The sequence below is a fragment of the Mytilus californianus genome, unplaced genomic scaffold (assembly GCF_021869535.1).
Source record: "Mytilus californianus isolate M0D057914Y unplaced genomic scaffold, xbMytCali1.0.p SCAF_1, whole genome shotgun sequence".
NCBI lineage: Eukaryota > Metazoa > Mollusca > Bivalvia > Mytilida > Mytilidae > Mytilus > Mytilus californianus.
The window spans coordinates 12,197,619-12,220,223 of NW_026262581.1; the positions used below are offsets into that span (position 1 = coordinate 12,197,619).

A 22,605-nucleotide genomic window follows, 5' to 3' on the forward strand; every position below is an offset into this window, starting at 1 on the left:
TTCCTACTGCCACTGTTCCTACAATGTCTTTCTGCTTCAATGCTTTGAAGTAGTCAGAAAAGTTTTGAAATGTTTGGATGAGTAAAGCTAACGAGGAATTGTATAATTGGCAAGGTTAAAAAAATGAAAGACTGCCTTTACCATAAGAAAAAACAAACTAATTAAAGGTGGATAACACAGTAAAAAAAGACCTAAAATCATACCACATCTACTTTCTGTTTACATAGATGACTTCTATACCCTTCAGAGGTAAATTGAAATTTCTTTAGAATTACAATCTGTTTATTAGAAATTTCTGATCTTCAAAAATATTTTTTTCGTGGTTTTGCCGTACGATCATTTATTTTCAATCTCTTTCACGATAAATATGTTGTTGTTCCTGCGGACAAAGCTTCAGATAATATTGTCGTTGTTTGTAAATCGTACTACTACTAGTGTCTTGTAAAAGAATTAGGAATAAATGAGCACTCAGGTAATCCCACATACAAAAACATATCATTTGACAAGAATGAGATTTTGGCGAATCATAAGACCTTTATGGCTTCAATGAACATTACATTGAACAACAAATCTGAGGACTTATCTTGTTTGTATTGGATACCTGAGCTTCACAAAATTCCATAGAAACAACGGTACATTGACGGCTCATCTGCATGTTCTACAAAGGAATTATATTAGATTGAAAAATAATTCTGTCCGCAGTGAAAATGGGTCTTCAGAAATACTGTGAAACTGTTTACTCGCGTAGTGGTATTAACCATATGTGGATTCTAAGAAACTCTAAAGAACTTCTGGATAATTTTAAATCTCGATCTTTCTCTGAAATAAATTCTATCAAAACTTTTGATTTTTCAACCCTGTATACTACCATTCCCCATGTGAAATTTAAAAATCGTCTAAAAGAAATAATCCACAATGCTTTTCAATATAAAAATGGTAGCATACGCTATAAATTTATTGCTTTAGGATACCATTCGGCATATTTTGTTAATAGTGAACAAAAAGGTAAACAACAAGTGATCAGTATGGTGGAGTTTCTTATTGACAAAATATTTGTTGAATTTGGAGGTAGACTTTTCCAACAAATTGTCGGCATTCCTATGGGAACAAACTGTGCGCCTCTCTTTGTAGACCTCTTCTTATTTTCATATAAGTCGGAGTTCAGTCGGACACTTGTCAAAAACAAGAAGATCAAAGAAGCCAGATCATTTAATTTCACATTCAGATATATTGATGATGTTCTTTCCATTAACAATCCAAACTTTTCTAATTGGGTTCCATTAATATATCCTCCAGAACTAGAAACTAAAGAAACAACAGACACGGCTTCCTCTGCCTCATTTTTAGACTTAAACATCGAATTTGACATAAGCGGTCATCTCAGCAGAATCTATGACAAACGAGACGATTTTAATTTTGAAATTATCAATTACCCCCACCTTAGTAGCAATATACCAACTTCACCAGCATATGGGATATACATTTCCCAACTTATTCGGTATTCAACAGCTTGCAGCTGCTACTCAGACTTTATAAAACGTCACCAGTGTCTGAGCAGAAAGTTGATGAACCAGGGTTATGTCAAAGAACGTCTCGTCCGTTTTTCTAAAAAAAAGTTCATCGGAAGATACCACAGGCCTTGTTGATGAATATCCTGTATCAGCTTCACAAATAATACATGATGGTCTTGAAGTATACGGATGCTAGGTACTGACGTTGTTTATCATCTGACTTACGTGTTATAGTGTTCTTTAATTTGTCTTTGTAAATTATCAATCTTTACTGGTTGGTCCATTTTTGGTAATATCCTTTTGGAGTGGCTCTGTACTTATACATCACGCCATTGTGTTATTGTGCTATGGTCATTTTTTGTATTTTTGTCTTTCACTTTCTGCTCAAGTTAGTTTGATAGGATCTACTTGTTATAGATCAATAATATTTTGTATGAAGTCGCATTACTATCAGTACATATTATTTTGGCGACAATTTTGAGGCCCTGCCCCCTAGGACATGGCCCAGTAACTTTGAATTAATTAGGAATTTTCAATGATATGTTTTCTGCTTAAGTTAGTTTGATAGGATCTACTTGTGATAGATTAATGATATTTTGTTTGAAGTCGCATTATTATCAGTACATATCAGTTTGAAGACTATTTTGAGGCCCTGCCCCCTAGGACATGGTCCAGTGACGTTGAATTAATTAGCAATTTTCAATGTTAAGTATTCTGCTTTAGTTAGTTTGATAGGATCTACTTGTGATAGATCAATGACGTTTTGTATGAAGTTGCATTACTATCTTTTCATATCAGTTTGACAACTATTTTGAGGCCCTGTCCCCTTTGTCATGGTCCAGTGACTTTGAATTAATTAGCAATGTTCATCTTTTTAAGTTATATTGATAGGAACTACTTGCAATAAACAACGATATTTTCTATAAAGTTACATTACTGTCTGTACATCTCAGTTTGTCGACCATTTTCAGGCCCTGCCCACTAGATCATGGTCCAGTGACTGAATTAATAAGCAATGTTGCTGTCCATCAGATTGTCTTTTTCTGAATTTTATGCCGATAGGCGAAACATATCTCTGTGTCAACAGTTTATCAGTTATTTAATTTGATTGATTGTTTTAGGAAACACCTTACATGAACAACCTTTTGAATATAATCCTACGGACTGGGTTCAGAGAATAATCAACAATAATAGAAGAGGTGTTTCGCATAAAGCTCACAGCGTCTTCTGTGAATTAGATGTCCTTCGGAAACATAATGAAAACTTTGAATGGAAGGAATCGGCGAGGTAAAAATAAAAATTTAAGACCAAATTGAATGGAAGGAGTTTGCCAATAGTAAAACTAATATATTAGATCAATTTTAATAGAAGGAATCGGCAAGGTCAAACTAATTTTTTTTTTACCAATTTGAAGGGAAGGAAACGTTCAGGTAAACATTTGATGCTTAGATCAATTTGAGTGAGAGGAATAGACAAGATTAAACTAAAAGTTTTAAACCCATTTAAACGGAAGGAATCAACAAGGTAGGACCAATTTGAAAAGAAATGATCGGCAAGGTTAATTATAGATTCTACCACTGCAAAGAGTGTGATACGATATGTCTCCACTCGAGACCGTTGAAATGTTCACTTTAAAACGCGAGGCTTGCAAAGCATTTTGAATATTTAAAATATAACTGTTGAGAGTGGAGAACTATCCTTTGGCACGAAATCTGGTGATATAATCTGTTTCTCTAATGATTTTTAGACGATATGCAGATAACAAGTCTTCTTTTCCAATGATATGCAAACAGGTGTGTTCTTTTTATGTAACATCATCAGGCAAAGTCGCCTTTTTTGTCACGTTACAATAAGAAATTCAGAGGAAGGTAAGAATTTGACGCCATAATTGAATTTTAACCAATGAAGAACTGAATTCTATAGAATTCAAACGAACCACAAGTTGATTGATGCATTTCACTTTACATGTTATTTAAAGCGTCATTTAATTACATATCATACTTTGTTTAACTTTTTATCAATTAATTCCATTGTTATTATATTTTAGATTGATGGTTGATTAATTGTTGATTTGATTAGAATAGTGAATGAACTATCTACATACATTTTAATAGATAAAGATTTTTGATTCTTAATTACTTATAAGCTACCGTCACTGAGATAGCACATATAAAGCTATAACCATATCTATTCAATTGAAGCACTTGGCAGTTAAATGTTTTTGCATGTATTTACCGTTTTATAATAAACTAAAACCGTTGGTTTTCCTGTTTGAATGGTTTTACACTATTCTTTTTGGGGCCCTTTATAGCTTGCTGTTCGGTGTTGAAGGCCGTACTTTGACCTATAATGGTTTACTTTTACAAATTGGGACTTTGGATGGAGAGTTGTCTCATTGGCACTCATACCACATCTTCTTATATCTATTAAATCCGTTAAAAGGAATATTGTTTCCCTATTTTTTTCATTTTGGTACCAAGTTTAACGTCAGTTTTATTTTGAAACAGGTGGGTTAAATATGAAGAAAATTTGGATGAAGGAGGAAAACGCTGGTCCAAGCCTCATGTTGCCTCTTTGTCTATGCACTCGCTGTTTGAACTGCGATGTGCTTTCGTAGAAGGCGTTGTTTCACTAGACCATGATGCCCATTCGCTATCTAATGTCAATGGTAAGGTACTATTTACACCAAAATAAAACTTACGCGTGTTAAGGGTTTCATTACCTACGCTTTTTTTAAACTCTTTACCATGTCTACCATAATTGTTTTAAGTTTAATTGGTACTTTTGGTAGTGAATCGAGCCCAAATTGAAGGTCTTCTGAAGGTTAAAAAAAAATAGCAAAATAAAAAAGATTTCCTACCTGCCTATCCTATCTAAGATCAGGAGGAACTTTAAACTAGATTTCAGTAATGGTTGAAATATGCATTTCTATAAATGAATTTATCTAAAAGTTCAATCACAAATACAATGTACTAGTCATGAATGCCTTTGTCCTATCCATTAAAGAAATATAATCATATATGTGTTTTAGTCTGAACGAAAAGATTAAGTCACTTTGTACGTATTTAAAACAAAAATTCTATCTTAATATATGTTAACTTTGTTTTCTTTTTATTTGAACTACAGACAAGCTCCTTGAAGAATGGCAGGATCAGAATGATATGGACACAAGGTTACGCCCACATCTTAGGGATATAATGTTGGCAGGACATAAACACAGCCATGTAAAGCGTTCTAAGGCGTCTAAAGGAAGCAGAACTCTGTCCGATATTTCTGATGAGAAATGTATGAAAACAATTACTCTATCTTTCAGTTTAATAACCATTTTGAAAAAAAAACTAGTTCATTATAAAAGTAAAAACCTGCCATTTATGGCATGTTTTCCTTAACTTTAATGAAATTCAGTATCCACTATGCTTTCGTATGCTGTCTATGTTCATGGTAACTAACGTTCGATCCATTAATAGTCTAATTAATAAAATATTTTAAGTTTAGACTTGTTCCTTTACATGAGCTATTTATGTAGTAATATACCAACAAAACTGAAGCGGGGAAACATGATGTGGAACGAGAAAAATGAAAATAGATATACGAAATATAATCAATAATTGATTATCCGAAATGAAAATTTGGGTGTTGAAAATGGAATAAAAATAATTGGGAAATGGACGCTTACATTTGTTCCACAGTGTTTTTTTTTATCTAAATTTATTAATAATATATGCAGCGGAAGCAGAAAAGGGAGGATATGGTTTCAACCTTTCATCAAGTGCAAGTCTTGCAAGTATGGATAGTTCTGGACTGCAGAGTGCTCCAAGTTCACAAGATCTCTCACTTGACCCAACTAGTCCCAGTTATAAGGTTAGATATATTTTCTACTAATACATCTACTTAAAACTATAAATTGAAAACAATTTTCACAGAAATATCTGGATCATGAAAAAACACAACTTATTATTTTCTTTTTTTTGCAATCCTTACGATTGCACATTTATTTTCTCGTAACTCAAAGATCCAATACATCTACATTGTTATAAAGACTTGATATTTCAATTGATATTTTATAGTGTGTCTTTCTATGTTGTGATGTTACACTATTGTTTCAGGTAGGGTGAAGGTTGGCGCCAATTAAAACGTTCAAACCCGCTGCATTTGTTTGCACCTGTCCTAAGTCAGGAACCTGATGTTCAGTGGTTGTCGTTTGTTGATGTGGTTCATAAATGTTTCTCGTTTCTCGTTTTTTATATATATTAGACCGTTGGTTTTCCTGTTTGAATGGTTTTACACTAGTCATTTTTGGGGCCCTTTATAGCTTGCTGTTCGGTGTGAGCCAAGGCTCCGTGTTGAAGGCCGTACTTTGACCTATAATGGTTTACTTTTACAAATTTCTGACTTGGATGGAGAGTTGTCTCATTGGCACTCATACCAGATCTTCTTATACCTATTGATAATATGTTGACATACGTGAATAAAGTTTAATTCTGCAAAATATTTTTAGCCCAATCTGAACTTTATGAGGAAGCTTCCAAAAGATGCCGAGGCTGCCAATATAATGGTTGGAGAAGTTGAAGAGCTTGAGAAGAGATTGGTTGGTTTTATGAGGCTAAAAGAGCCACGGCTTCTTGGTGATGTAACAGAAGTAGCATTGCCGTCACGCTTCGTTTGTTTCATGTTCGGACCGAAAGGAAGCATGACCCAGCTAATGGAACTCGGAAGATGCATATCAACTATGATGGTTGACGAGGTAGGATTCTTTTTTTTTTTCATTTCTTTATTATGACTGATTTCAGTATTAAGTTCATGGTTTATTTTTCATAATCATTTCATTATCTATCATGCCTCGTTTAAATGGTTTGGCTGAATTCGAAACCAGTACAATGTTAAAGAATTTGAAAACGGTGGTTGCTCCTCATTTTGAAAATTCCAATTAAGTAAATTTTATTTTAGACATTCTGTGAAAATTCCATTTGTTCAAAATGTATTTTAGACATTCCGTAAAAATTCCATCTGTGTATATTGTATTCTAGATACTCTATTTGTATGTATCAAAGTTTAGATATTCCGTACAAATTCCATCTGTGTATATTGTATTTTAGATATTCCGTGAAAATTCCATCTGTGTATATTGTATTTTAGACATTCCGTGAAATTCCATCTTGTTTTCTAGATACTCCATCTGTGTATATAAAATTTTATATATCCCGTAAAAATTCTATCTTTGTATATTGTATTGCAGATATTCCGGGAATTAGCTTACAAGTGTCTAGAAAAAGAAGAGTTCTTGGCTGGTGTTGACGAGTTCATGGAACAAGTAACGGTCCTACCACCTGGGGAATGGGATCCAACAATTCGTCTGGAACCACCTTCAAAAGTTCCATCTCAGGTATAGTATTTTCTTTTTTCATGTAGTTTTGTCATCACGTCAATTGATATATGATTTCAGTTCTATCATATGATTGATTGAATGATTGGTGATTAACGCCACTTTCAACACTATTGTACTGTTTCATGGCGGTCAGTTTTTATTGGTGGAGGAAGCCGGAATGCCCGGAGAGAACCACCGACCATCGGTAGGGAAACTGACAATCCTAGTCAATCAAGATTGGAGTCGAGTGCACCTGCCACTGCGGGATTCGAACTCACAACCTCAGTTTAGACTGGCTAGTGATACAGTCCATAGTTAAGATATATTTTCCGAATGTTTCTTATTGTTTTGAAAATCGATTCATATTATTATGTAACGCATCAAATGAAAACATTACTTTGGATGAAACATGAATTACAGTAATATTTTTTTTCTTTTGTAGAATTTTAGAAAGAATTCAATTAATCCGTGCCTCGAGAAACTTTTATCAGTAGAAGACGTGGGACACAGTATAGATGATCCGGCACTCACGTGCTCAAAAATGTAAGCTTGCACTTATTTTAAGAACAATTTAAAAGATTGTGTATATTGACGTTGAACACTTTAATACAGCATTCAATAAATGTATCTTGTACAACTGTCGATCATTTATGAGGGGCCTGATGGGTTATTTTCGTTCTTCGTGATCGGCGCATTTTCCCTATCGTAATCCGTTTTTCTACAGATTTTTTTTTTTTATATTTTCGTGATCCGTGATCATGGAAATTTATTTTCTGTGAATCGTGATTGACAAAAAAATCAACTCGTGAATCGTGATGAGACCCCCCCCCCCCCCAATCAGGCCCCTCATTTATTCTTTAATGAATGTAAATCAGAGTTAAAGCTGGTCTATCTGCTAAAATTACATTGACAGCAAAATATTGCTGTGTAAATGATGGAGCATGCCAGTGACGGGTTTTGTTCTATTTGCAGACCATTCAAGGGTTTAGTAGACGATATTAAACGAAAGGTTCCACATTATCTCACTGACTTCAAAGATGCCTTACATATCCAATGTTTCGCTTCATTTGTCTATGTGTTCCTTGGAACATTGACACCAAACGTAACATTTGGTGGATTGCTTGGTCAAGCTACTGATCAGTATATGGTGAGTTTTTATTTCATATCTTCCAAGAAATAGTTTGCATTCTAATACTGACACTATATTCACACAACTCTACAATACAATATGATCTGTTATAAATAAACTCATCATAGATACTAGGATTAAAACCATATACGCCAGACGTCTACATAAGACTTATCAGGCTAAATAAAGTACGAAGTTGAAGAGCATTGAGGACCCAAAATTCCAAAAGGTTTTATACTCGATTACCGTTTTAGATATGTCTCAAATGTAATTTTCAAATTCAGCAGTATTTCTTTCATTCAGAACTTTCTTAAATGAACGTCTGCTCTGTGTAAAACGGAAATGATGTATCTGTCAACGTTATAATGTAGAAGTCATTTTTATGTTAAAGTGACATTACACATTCAAAGAAAAAAACATATCGTAAATCAGTCAACTTTTGTTATATAATTTAATACGACATTATATTATTAATTCGTATTTTTTAACTAATTTGATTCGTTCAGAGATAGTCACATGTTAAACTATATTTTCGAAGGTAGAGAGAAAACGGCGGATAGAAAAAGCATATTGCACAGCAAAAAGGATATTGCACGGTTATTTTTAGAATATCTAAAAAACCGATATACTTTGTGACATCATGTTATGAATTTCATGATATTGTTAAAAGTTTTATAAAAAAATATCTATGATCGATTATTTGAAGAAAAAAAAAATCTTCATATACATAAGATGTAAACAAAAAAAGGAAATGAAATAACAACTTATATGTTGTTATTGTCTAGAAGACAATATGATATCTATAAAATTCCAACAAAATCAAAAAATCAAATCAGGATTTTGATACAAATATGGTCGGAAATTAATAATATAACAATTATAGCCTATTGATGAGGTCAATACAGGATATATCGACCCAAAGAAGTATATCGACCTCGGACTTCGTCCTCAGTCAATATACTTCTCTCCGGTCAATATATCCTTGTATCGACCTCATACAAAGGCTATAATTGTATAATATTACTTTGTATCGACTGAAATAAACCAATGCCAACACAATAATCATTATGCAGATTAGACCAGTACTAAACGAAAATATATTTTTTTAGGGAGTGATGGAGTGTATATTTGCAGCAGCTGTTACTGGTGTCTTGTTCGCCTTATTTGGAGGACAACCAATGAATATTCTAGGAAGCACAGGTCCCATGTTAGTGTTAGAAACAATAATCTATAATTTATGCAAGTAAGTATATATCACCATCTAATGAAAAGTGTGATTTTTTTATGTAATAAACACAAATTTTATGTTAGTTTTTTTTTATATCGCATGATTTAACAATGTCTTTACTTGCAGAGATAACGGTTAGGATTTTAGCATGGTTTAACATATATCTTTTATTGCAGAGATAACGATTGGGATTTTATGCCGGCGAGATTCTGGGTAGGAATGTGGACTGTACTATTCATTCTAATTATAGTCGTATTCAACCTGAGCTCCTGCGTCAAGTATATCACTCGATTCACAGAAGACAGTTTTGCTACACTGATTGCAGTGATATTTATTGTGGAGGCCTTCAAGAAGTTATTTGAGATAGAAAAGAATTATCCTGTTAACTTTAATCCCGATGACCCCATCCCTTTCAACTGTTCATGTAGCAGTACATGTAATGAAAACGTCACAACAGCGCTCGGGGCCCTCGGCTATGGTGCTTTTACCAACTATACGTGCACAGGAACAGAAAATTTTACGACCAGCAATATAAGTATCAACTGGAATGGATTGACACCAGCCGGTTGTAGTGAATTCGGTGGAAGCTGGGTTTGCGATCCTAAACAATATTATGGAGATGTATTTTTCCTGTCCGTTATTCTATTTGCCGGAACTTTTGGAATAACAGTCTTATTGATTTCATTCAAAACTAGCTCACTGTTTCCAAATGTGGTAAGTATACCCAATTGTTGTGTTTTATTTTTTAAAGTAAACTCCTATTATACACAACTGTCTCCATCTAAACTGAATATATATATAATCTCTCTCTCGCCTTTACCAAAATATTTTCAACTCTAATGATTTCCTGAAATTTCGGCTCACCTCTGCTTACTTGAATTAATATGAATGGAGGAGACGTATAATACACGGAAAGTTAAATAAAACTCTCATTGAGATCTGAAGTTCAATCACTTGATCTGTCTCTTTTAATTTTATTTATTGTAGTGGTTTCGGACCTAGCTTCAGAGGTTCAGTTCATTTGTTATTTCCTTCTATCTTTTTATCATACACTAATCTGTATGTGTTTGTCAATAGATACGTGAACAATAAAAGAATAATAATATTATGAGCATTAGTTGAATGCAAACGAAACGAATCCGTATTAACTTCAATTGACATGTTCTTCTAAGAAAATTAATTATAATCCATACTTAAACTTTATTAAATTTAGTAGAAGTTTTACATAGGTGTCATTTCCATTGTAGATTCGTCAAAGAGTAAGTGACTTCAGTGTGTTGATAGCCATTGTTGCCATGGTGTTGCTTGATTATTTCCTGGGTCTCCCGACACCAAAACTAACTGTACCAAGTGAATTCAAGGTATGTCTATATGTTTACTAAATTGTTGCAAAACAAATAAACAATCTTTATCTGTAATGCAACCTGAAGATTAAATCATCGGGTAAAAAAGAGGAGGAAGATACAAAAAGGACATCCAAAATTCATAAGTCGAAGAAAAACGAAAACCGACGAAAAGACATACAGAAGCCCACAAAACTCTACATTAATAAATAAACAATTAGTAACATGAACCAAATAAAAAAAAATGGGGGATCTAGAGTGCTTCGGAAATATACGAAGATCCTGCGCTTAATGTGGCACCCGTCGTGTTGTTGGTTGTAAGTACAGATTCTGTGATAAGTGTCATTCGGTGATGTCACAATCAAGGAAAAGAGAACAGTATTATGGCTAAGACCAAAGAGTATAGTCATCATGTACGATCATCCTCATTGCGGATCAATTTGTACCTTATGAGTTAAATTGAATATGGAAGTATATATAGATACTAAAAATACAAAACACAAGAAGTACCACAACCATAACTTTGTAGGCACTACACTATTATGAAAAAAAGACCTTTACTCTTACAGAATCAGTTAAATTTTGCATTGATTGACAAGTCTAAGAGCTAAATAGTTAATTGGAAATTTATAGCAATATAGATGTGGTCTTCGTTTAACAATCTAAAATTATAAAATGGAAAAATACAAAAATGTGTAATAATGAATCAGAAATGTTCGCAAATACATAAATAAAAATCGTTTTAAATATATTTTTTGTATAGCCAACAAGAGCAGGTCGTGGATGGATCATCAGTCCGTTTAGTGAAAAGAACCCGTGGTGGTTGTATTTGGCTGCTAGCGTTCCTGCCGCCCTTTCAACAATCTTAGTCTTTTTAGATCAACAGATTACTGCTGTGATTGTCAATAGAAAAGAACATAAATTACAGGTGAGCTCCTGTTTTCAAGATGAATTGAACCACATTACAAATAACAGGAATAGTTAAAATTTGATTGATGTATACTCAATTACACATTAGTTAACAAATAAATTTCACCTTGGATTTTTGTTGATCTGCTGAATTGGTCCTCAAAGTTGCACAAACAAATCATAAAAGTAATATATATGAATTCAATTCATGCTTATCTGTTGCAATGAAATTGAACTAATATTTGTTCATGATACACATTTTGTGGTAAATTAAGGTATTTTGTATTTTTTTCAGAAAGGGGTTGGTTACCATTTAGATATGTTTATAGTTGCCATTACTGTGGGTATTCATTCATTGCTCGGTCTTCCATGGTACGTAGCTGCCACTGTGTCTGCACTTGCTCATGTCCAAAGTCTACAGAAAGAATCTGAATGTACAGCTCCTGGCGAAAAACCAGTGTTTTTGGGAGTCAGGTAAGAAATCTTAATCAAATTTTTATATTATAGCTAATTCCACAAGTTCAGTGCTCTCATTGCTAAATGTATTGTTATTTTTACATTTGAATTTTTACGCTACCACAATAGTGTACTGCTTGATTGAGTATGGAATGACATGTTGAATTGTCTCAGTTGTTTGCCCTAGTGATAGAGTAATCGTATATGTCTCAGTTGTATGCCCCATTGATAGAGTATTGTTACATGTAACAATAAAATATCATTCAGTTCTACCTGTTTTCTCGATAACTTTTCATTGCATGTTTCATTTTACAAAATGAAAAAAATCATCACACATTGTTATAAAAGTAAGGAGATGTTGTATGATTGCCAATAAGACAAAGGGGGACGAAAGATACCAGAGGGACAGTCAAACTCACAGAACGAAAACAAACTGACAACGTCATGGCCAAAAATAAAAAGACAAACAGACAAATAATAGTACAGATGACACAACATAGAAAACTAAAGACTAAGCAACACGAACCCCACCAAAAACTGGGGGTGATCTCAGGTGCTCCGGAAGGGTAAGCAGATCCTGCTCCACATGTGGCACCCGTCGAGTTGCTTATGTTATTACAAATCCGGTAAATAGTCTAATTCGGTAGGTCACATTCGTGAAAAGGGAAAGGTATTGTAGTTACGACATAAGGAACATATCCGATATCATCTGTGAAACGGTTATTCCATAACGGTCAACCAACTCGTGATGGCGTCCGTAAAATTTACGAAGGGATGACTTCAACTTCACCATTTGGAACTCTTGGTTTAATAGCTTCCTTGTGAGCAGCAATCCTCTATCAAGGAAATCATGATAGGAAACACAAGCCCGGGAATTATGTATCAATTGGGAGATATATACTCCGTATGCAGGCGCTGCTGGAATGTTGCTACATAGAAATGGAAAGTTCACAATTGGGAAGCTGAAATCATCTCTTTTGTCGTAAAGTTTTGTTTTCAACCGACCCTCATTGTCAATTTCTAGATGTAAGTCAAGATATGAGGCAGACTTAACTGTATCTGTAGTATCCTTTATCTCTAGTTCGATGGGATAGATTCGTTCAACATAGTCACCAAATTTTGTATTATTTAGTGAGAGAACATCATCTATATAGCGGAACGTAGAGTTAAAGGATATTGCTAACTTCTTATCTCTCTTCCTAAGAAGCTCCTGTATGAAGTCAGCCTCATAATAATAAAGAAACAAGTCGGCAAGAAGAGGGGCACAATTGGTTCCCATTGGAATTCCGACAGTCTGTTGAAAAACACGTCCTCCAAACGTAACAAATATGTTGTCAATCAAGAAATCAAGCATCTTGATAATGTCAGTTCCACCAAAGTTTAAATAAAGTGGATGTAAGCAATAATAGGCAACCTTACGGCCTCCAACAATGAGAAAAACCCATACCGTATAGTCGGCTTTAAAAGGCCCCGACATAAAAAATGAAACAATTCAAATGAGAAAACTAATGGCCTTATTTATAACAAAACAATTTACGAAAAACAAATATGACAGACGTGAACCAAAGACAACCACTGAACTACAGGCTCCTGACTTAAGATAGGCACATAAAGAATGTGGCGGGGTTAAATATGTTTGTGAGCGCTCAACCCTCCCCTAACCTGGGACAGTGGTGTGAAAGCACAACATAAGAACAAACTATACAAATCAGTTGAAAAAGGCTTAACTCATCAGATCGATACAAAGAAAAACATCAAACAAAAACACAGACAGGACGTGGCAGGTTATATATCCATCCCTCATCCCTCATCCCTAACAACAAGAAAGACACTAAGTACAGATCTGAGAGTACTCGCAGTTACTGACAGCTAGTTCAAAGCCAAAAACAACTAATATAAAAAATCTTGTATCTAAGACTAAAATATCAATCAGTACACATCCAATATCTAATGGATTTAGACGTCATAAACAGTCAGAGAAAAACATGACCTTGTGGAATGCCAAAATATAGGTATCGACAGATTGTAGTACCGTGAAATTACATATGTGTTATATTTAGTATGGTTTTAATATACTGATAACAAAATCAATATTTATTCCAATAAAATATTATTCTAATATTTAATTATAGTGTTGAATAGGTAACCTTTTAGAATAAGTTTATTTAAAGGATTGATAAGTTTACCAGGACCGTATCTAAATTTCCGGGCTCGGTTAACAACATCACCGTAAAATTTAGGATGTGCTATTCCGTTTGAAATAAGTTTTCTAGAGGTACATAAAGATCCAAACTTGCAAACCAAATCTTTGTATCTATGGTAGAATTTAGTAAAGGTTTTATGTAAATTGTGGTAACGAAATCCATGACTTTATAATTTACCAGTAATACATAGATTGCGCTCATTGAAATCCAAAACGTCACTACAGACACGGGCATAACGAACGAGTTAAACACCGTAAGATGGTGCCAGAAGAACATCACCGTCCAAAAAACGAAAATTAACAATAGGGAAAGAAAAATCATTCCTTTTCTCGTGAATTTTGGTGTAGAGTTTCTGGTGTAAAACTGAAATGTCTAAATCTAGGAAAGGACACTTATTGCTGTTAATATTTGATATATTTAAGGTAAGTTCCTGTGGGTAAATTTCGGCAGTATATTTAGAGAATTCTTGATTATTTAACGAAAAAATATCATCAAGATAATGGTAAGTGTTGTTGAATTTATCAATTTAATGGAATTTAGACGGGTCTTTACTGAGTTTGGCCATAAACTGATTCATAATAGTACAGGAACATGTCTGTTATTCAAGGGGAACAATTGGTACCCATATGAATACCTACAATCTGTCGATACACTTTATTGCCGAAACGTTCATAAATATAAATAGTGTTAACTCTATTTTGTTTTTTTTTTAATTTATATATCGACATCGTTCTCCTAATATTTGTTTACATTTTTATACAGAGAACAGAGAGTGACAGCTTTATTTATTGGTATACTAAGTGGTTTGGCCGTACTCATAACCAGTGTTCTTAGGGTAGGTTTTTGAAACCCTTATTTCATCCTTTTGATTTTCTACAAATATTGATTTTCTTCATATGAAATCAATTTGTTAGGTACATATGCAGAAATATGTATGTAAATCAGTACAACCTTGTACTAATATTACATAGAGTGAAAACAACTTATTTGATTCTTGAGTTTTACAGGCGAGTGAAGGAAACATTAAATGAATGATTTTAAGTACTGCTTTACATCACATTATGAATATGATTATTGGCAACATTGTACAATATGGAACTATAGGTTTGTATGTGTATAGATATTTTTTATTGTTATGTAAGATAAATACTTTTTTGATTTTACTAAATAAACTTTTAAGAATGTTTTTCATTTTGATTGTTTTTTTTGTAGATTATACCAATGCCTGTGTTATATGGGGTCTTTTTCTTTATGGGATTTTCAGCATTGCGGGGACAACAAGTAAGTCTTAATTATACTATATATAAAATAAAATCGTATCACACTGATTTCAGTGAATCATATGTATATCAGATTTTTTTCTACAAAAAGACTTTTTTCTACACTTAGCCGACTTGTATAATAATTGGCTTAACGCTTTTCTAAATAAATGGCGGGGGAAGTAAATACTCTTATTTCAAATTCTGAAAAAGGAAAATATAATTTTCCGCCACCTTTAAGATAGAAGGTAAGTGTCAGGAAATAGTTTAGTATTTAAAGTCTGTGTATTGTATCTTCTAGCAAATAAGGTAATGAATGTTCAGTCTATATGTGTAATAGGGCTAAAACTAAGGTTACAAATACCTCAGGTAAAGTTATTCCATGACGCCTTTGGTCGTTCTTGTTTTACCTTTTAATTGTTTTGATTCTGATACAACCTTTATATTACTTCCATAGGGACGGTGCCGCGGCTGGTAAATTGTTCAGTACTTTTATATTACTGCCATAGGGACGGTGCCGCTGCTGGTAAATTGTAATTTGAGGACTTTCAGTTCGGAGATTCTTTTCCATAAATTCTTTACATGTTGTCAAATGTACTGATTTGACGATCACATGCCCAGTTTACTGCATTGTTTTGCGGAGATTATTCTAATTCCAAATTAGGGTGATTGGGGGGATTGAGTGGTTTTTCTTCTTCAGATTTCTGTAATCCTTCTGCAGATTATTTACAAACTTATTTTGGACTCATACTTGTCCCAAGCCAGGACTGTACATCAGTAGTCGTCATGGTTATTTTTGGTTGAATGATATTGACTTAAATGCGATTGTTGATCCTCATTTGATTTTTACATATTCAGTTTACCATAGTTTCTATCTGTGCCTTTTGTATAAGTCCCAACGGTAGATGGGTAAATATTAACATTTCTCGTCTGTTTTCTCTTTGATCGATAGTTGTCTCACTAGCATTCATACCACATTTCCTTATTTTTAAACATGTCATAACTATTAGTCATGAAAAGTGTTAAAGAAACATGTCGTTTTAATGATAAGTCAGTTATATTGTAGTTCATATGTTTGATAATAGTTTAACAGTTAAACTGATTCTCGTATCTTGTTTTTTTTAAGTGATACAACTTATTTGCACCGACTCAAACCTGTCCGCATCAATGTTATATCTTGGACTATTATACTAACGTTGATAGTCCTAGCTTTTATTGAAAATAAACAGCATGCACACTAAATGATAATGGGGACATCAAAAGTACAAAATTTGAAAAGAAACAATATTAAATGCAGACAACTGCAGATGAAAGTTTTCAAACTACATCATACCATCATACAAATGATCCATTACTCTCCTAACAGTTCAGTTATCAGTTCTTTAATTTTAACTTAATATATGTAATTAAATCTAGTGTCACCCCTTTCATATCATTTGTTTATTGCCATCAATTTCACATTTATATCCAATAACGAAATGTACAGTAAAAAGTAATAAAGAATGATGCAATCTAAAATTTTGATATTCAATTACAACCGTTTTTCTGGGTTTTTTTTAGTTTGTGGATCGTCTGATCTTGTTCCTGCAACCACGTAAATATCAACCAGATGTGCCATACATTCGTCACGTACAGTTATGGAGAATTCATGTGTTTACCATTATCCAGATAATCTGTTTGGTGCTATTGTGGGTCGTGAAGAGCATAAAAGCTATTTCCATTGCCTTTCCACTTTTGGTGAGTTTGATTCAATAAATTCGGTGGAAATTAAAACTTTCCATAACTTACCAAGAATAAGTGTGTTATTATGTAAACAGATACCAATTAAGGTCTGTATTTTGTCTTTTTGAATGCTCTTCAAATCTATGTCGTTTACATATATAAAAAGAGCCCTCACAGAAATCTATTTAAAGTATTGTTAACATACAAACCCGTTGTGTCCAATTGTAGTATGAAAAAGAGTTCTGTCGCTAATCTGTTTAAATATTACATTATTAACATGCATGCCCATGTATATGTATAATTCTAAATCTGCTTAACATACACAGACATGAAATAATTAGTACTATAATGAATTTCAATTATTATTTATTTTATACTTGTTGTAGGTGTTAGCTACTGGAATAGTGCGAAAAATGCTGGAGTGTGTTTACACAAATCATGAGCTGAAATATATCGATGATTTACTTCCAGGAAGTGAAAAGAAGTCTCACAACGAGGTACATATATAGAAACAAAATAAGGTCCATAGCTTACCTATACACGTGTTGTAAAATAATTTCCAGTTTCATTGATACATATATATTAGATCAGAAGCAGCATTAAAGATAAGACAAGACACAAATATTATAAAACAGTATATGGTAAGATAAAATACGCATATTAGTTCACAAAACAATGATCTCTGTAAGATGACCTGAAAAGTCATTAAACAATAAGACTTTAAAATTACCAGAAACACCATTTAATACTGACCAATGTAAAATGAGCAATAAGGTTCTTAAACGATGGCGAGTCTTGTGTTAGAGATGATGTTTGATGACTTTTACAGAATGGTTACAGCTACTGAAAGCTAGCTGAATAATATTGTATTGATTTGCTAATATAGAAACTATACCTTTTATAAATCTGCCGTTGACATATAAATACTGTACTATTTCTTCTACTTTTTTAAAGGACAACGAGACAATTGATGTTCCATATAAAACCTTTAGCAGCATCGATTCCGTCAGCACAATAGTAGATGGCAAAGAAAACGGAGTTAAACCAAGCTTTTTTGTTGATGAGGAGTGTGACGTGAAACAGACGACAAAAGCTCAAGGAAACACAAAACTTTGAAATGTGACATTCTAACTTAGAATATCGAAGAAATACCAAACTTTGAAATGTGACATTCCATGTTGAAATATAAGAGAAATATGATATTTAATTAAAGAATCTCTAAGAAAAATGAAACCTTTCTTTCTAATAAACCTAAAATGAATTCCTTATACACATGTTCTCATAATGTTTTATCTAAATGTGAAACATTGTATCTTGAATGTGATAGTAACTTAAAACGGAAAATACGTCCTGAGGATTTGGAATTTTTAATGTCAATGAATTAAAGTTAAATGCCCTTTTTAAAAGAAATGTTAAAAGCAATGTGATAAACATATATGCAATTTATATATGATTAACAAATAGTTTAGTATTTTCATTTCTATATTCATATTTGTCTTCCTTAAAACTAGTTAGTGCAAGTCTTTTTTGAAAAAATATTGTATATTGAAGTGGCTATAATCTAATGTATGTACATATTTCGCTTGGTCACACTGTTCATATCAACTTTTTTTTTAATATCAGGATATCATCTTAAGATTGCCTATTATTCATACTAGTAGTTGAGTAGTTTACGGATTTTTTTTATGTTTAATTAGCTAGTGTTGTTAAACATTTCCGGAAATCCATATTTTTTTTTATACATTTTACTATTATGAAATCTCTATTTTTCTTCATTTTGCTACTTTGATTATACTATCAATCTATGCTTCTTTGATGTTTGCTGATATTTTGTGGATTTGTTTAGATTTAATTAAATTCTAAAGTTGCATTATAAAAAAGAAATATTTGTTTTTAATTAGCTTATAGTAAAACTGTACTTACCTATGCGTCGAAATAATTAAACTAGATATGTATTATTAATGTTGAAATTAAGTAATTGTTCTTGTTCAATGATAGATGGTGCTACTTTAAGGAACGAACTTCGTCTGACAGCAAGTTATGGTGATTGAGATTATAACATAATAATGACTGCTGTTCCTCTATTTTTGACATGTTTACCTATTATGTCTTTTGTTTTGTTCACACATTGTTTTCAATATAATGGAATTTTATGCGACTGTCATACAAGTGAGAGGTTTAGCTAGCTTTAAAACCAGGTTTAATCCACCATTTTCAACATCAGTAAATGACTGTACCAAGTCAGGAATATGACAGTTGTTTAGCATTCGTTTGATGTGTTTGAGCTTTTGATTTTGCCAATTGTTAAGGGACTTTCCGTTTGAATTTTCCTTGGAGTTCGGCATTTTTGATGTTTTACTTTTTTTCCTTAGAAATTATAAATTCTATATTGAAATGTTTTAATATAATAAAAAAAACAAATGATGTCTGGTTTATTATTATTTTTTTTATTGTATTGCATTGTTTTTACTGCCTATAATACAAATGTCCAACAATAGAAGCAACCAAGAACGGCTGATAAAAGATGGCAAACATTGCCATGATCAAAGAGATACACCTGGTACTATTATACCAAAATTTAGTATAATTGTCCCAGGATACACTAGGCACAATTAGAATCCATCAGTAAAAAAAGGATAAATAGTGGTACGATTAAACACCAAAAAGTCAGAAGAAACAATAAGGCACCTATGCCCCTAAATTTTAGCACTATATTCCAATTTCTGAATTTAAGCATACCAAACACTATTCCGATAGACTTGTCTTTGAAATAAACAAAAGGCAAAAACTAACGTTTAAGAATGTAAAAAAATAATTTTGAGAGTTTTGGCCACTTGCTCCTTGGCATGAATTTTGCAACTAATTCCGCCTCATAGAAGAATCTAACAAATAAGTTAACCACTACAGTAATCTTTTCTTCTTTATTTCTATGACAACTATTCTTAAGTTACTGATGCTATGCATTTCAAGTAAAAAAAAACTCTTCTCAAGTGACTTCATATGTTTAATTCACGACCATGCGAAACCCTCATCGGTAGCCAAGGTCGTAGTAGTTGTAGATTGATTGATTGTTGGTTGCTTAACTTAAGTAAATGTTTGATGTCTAATGTAAAAAGCTATATCTATACATAAAGTTGAATGCCAGTAATTGCACTTTGAGGATTTTGTTTTAAATTGTCATCAACTATATTTTTTTATATTAGTGTTTAATATTGTCATTTAAATTAATCTGATATTTTGGTGATGTAATTTTCAGTCATGAATCACTATAATTAAATGTAACTGAACCTTTGTGCACAATTTTTCTTTATTGAAAGACAATGTTTGCATTTTCGCTCTTTGAAACAATCCTGAACAATGCTTAAAAGTTCAAATAAAATTAAAATCATCATCGGAGTTATTGTGATATCTAGCGCATGTATATACCATGTAAAAAATTGAGTACTTTAGTACTTCCGATTTTTATTCTCCTTGAACTGAATCTGTTCGTCCTTCCGATAACCTTAAATTATGCTGATGGTAAACTATTTTATATCAAAAGAATCTTAAAATGATATGCATTGCTGTAACTTGATCGTTTTAGTTAACAATGCATACTGTTTTATAGTTGGGACCAAGTATAACACTATGTCCCAGTTTAAATTTAAATCACTTGAAACACTTGAACTTCCTACTTCAGAACGTCACAATGCAATAGACTGGCCAGCTCAATCCAATTGGTCACGGATCATTTATTTATTGAATGTGAATAATCATAAATAAGACACAATTAATGTTAAAACAGTTCACAAATTATATTTTAATGTAATGTGAAAGTAACTGATATATAGCACATTAAATCTCAAAGATGTTATTTACTTGAGAAAATCCACTGAATCAAGGAATTAGAAAGTAAGTTAGTAATATACATCCTTGCTTGAATCAGAACAATATTTAGTTTGCTAATAATCAAATAAAAAACTTATAACCAAATAATTTGAGTCGGAAAATAAAACTGATAATCTATGAAATACAGGCTGATACCAGTTGTAATTAAACAAAGGATAAGGAACTCTTTATTAGAGAAGAAAACAATGGCCAAGTTGGTATATTTGAATTGTTTACATCTAGGTGCATACTTATAGATTTTTTGTATCTAATATACATGTTTAATATTTTATATAATTATAGAATGGAGTTTCGAGATATTTGTAAATCTTTAAATTAAAGGCAAATTTTCACATAACAGTAGATTATCGCAGTTGCAAATGCATTTGGATCCTTAATATGCATAAGCATAAATTCCACCGAAACAAATTCACAAAAAGATAAAAGATTGATCTTTTTGAAGCATTGATTTGCATCTCTGCTCCCGGCAACAGTTTTTTTCATATCATAATTTGCTTGATAGAGGATTCCCGCTAATAAGGAAGCTGTTAAACCAAGGGTTCCGAAGTGGTGATTTTTTTTGTCATCCCTGCGAAATTTTTATAGACGTCATCACGAGTTGTTTGACCATTACTTCACAGATAATGACGGATATGTTCCAATTGTCGTAACCACAATCACGTCCTCTTTTTTTCGAATGTGACATCATCAAATTGGTACTTGTCCGCAAATTGCACTTACATGAGTAACACGACGGGTATCACGTGTGGCACAGGATCTGCTTACCCTTCCGAATCACCTGATACCATCCCCTGTTTTTGATGGGGCTCATAATGCTCAGTCTTTAGTTTTCTATGTTATGGTTTGTAAACTGTTGTTTGTCTTTTGGTAGTTTTTGGGTTTTTTTGCCATATCCTCGTCTAAGTGGGTTAGAAGGTTACATTTTTTTTAAATAGTAAGGTCTCCCGCAAATGCTCCATGTGAGGGTTAATTTTTTGTCAACAATTGCGCTAGCAACAATCATGTGCTGATATTAGGAAACAATGCTTGGTTTTGTTATCTCAATGTGGGTTGTATTGCAATTCATGTTTACAGTTCTTACATTTTTGTTAGCATTCAGTTATTAAATACATTTTTGTTAGCATTAATTAATAATTTCTTTTTTCCTGAAAATCATACACCGGTAGTACCGCAAATCAGTGGTCCTTGAATCTGGGATTGTTATCAATAAGATAAGAGCAAGATACGCGTACAATTTTTGCGAACTTAAATTTGAGTGTTAATATTTCTTCTTTTTATTGAAAAACTGGTACAGGTACAAGAAAGATGTGGCTTGGTAAAAAGTAAAATAACAAAAAATGCAGAACTTTAAGGAAAATTCAAAACGGAAAGTTCCTTATCAAATGGCAAAATCAAAAGCTCAAACACATCAAACGAATGGAAAACAACTGTCATATTCCTGACTTGGTATAGGCATTTCCTTATGTAGAAAATGGTGGATAGATCGTATAACTAAAATTGTGTCAATATTTCTTCTTTTTTTTATTGAAAATCATGTAAAGGTTTTAGACAGAAATCAGAAGAAACTTGATCACGTGTACCACAAATTCTG

At 32.7% G+C, this 22,605-nt stretch overlaps 1 protein-coding gene across 1 annotated transcript; it reads left to right on the plus strand.

The window, feature by feature from the left end:
- Positions 1-227: 227 nt before the first annotated feature.
- LOC127734164 (electroneutral sodium bicarbonate exchanger 1-like) lies at positions 228-18,805 on the plus strand. The gene is given in 19 exon segments (XM_052244267.1): positions 228-249; positions 2,633-2,798; positions 4,019-4,179; positions 4,638-4,796; positions 5,248-5,372; positions 6,010-6,255; positions 6,748-6,894; positions 7,319-7,419; positions 7,849-8,023; positions 9,115-9,248; positions 9,410-9,947; positions 10,481-10,594; positions 11,340-11,504; positions 11,781-11,959; positions 14,908-14,980; positions 15,358-15,426; positions 16,965-17,141; positions 17,513-17,623; positions 18,081-18,805. Coding segments are annotated over 19 exon segments (3,024 nt in total). The 3' UTR covers positions 18,243-18,805.
- The last annotated feature ends 3,800 nt before the right edge of the window (positions 18,806-22,605 follow it).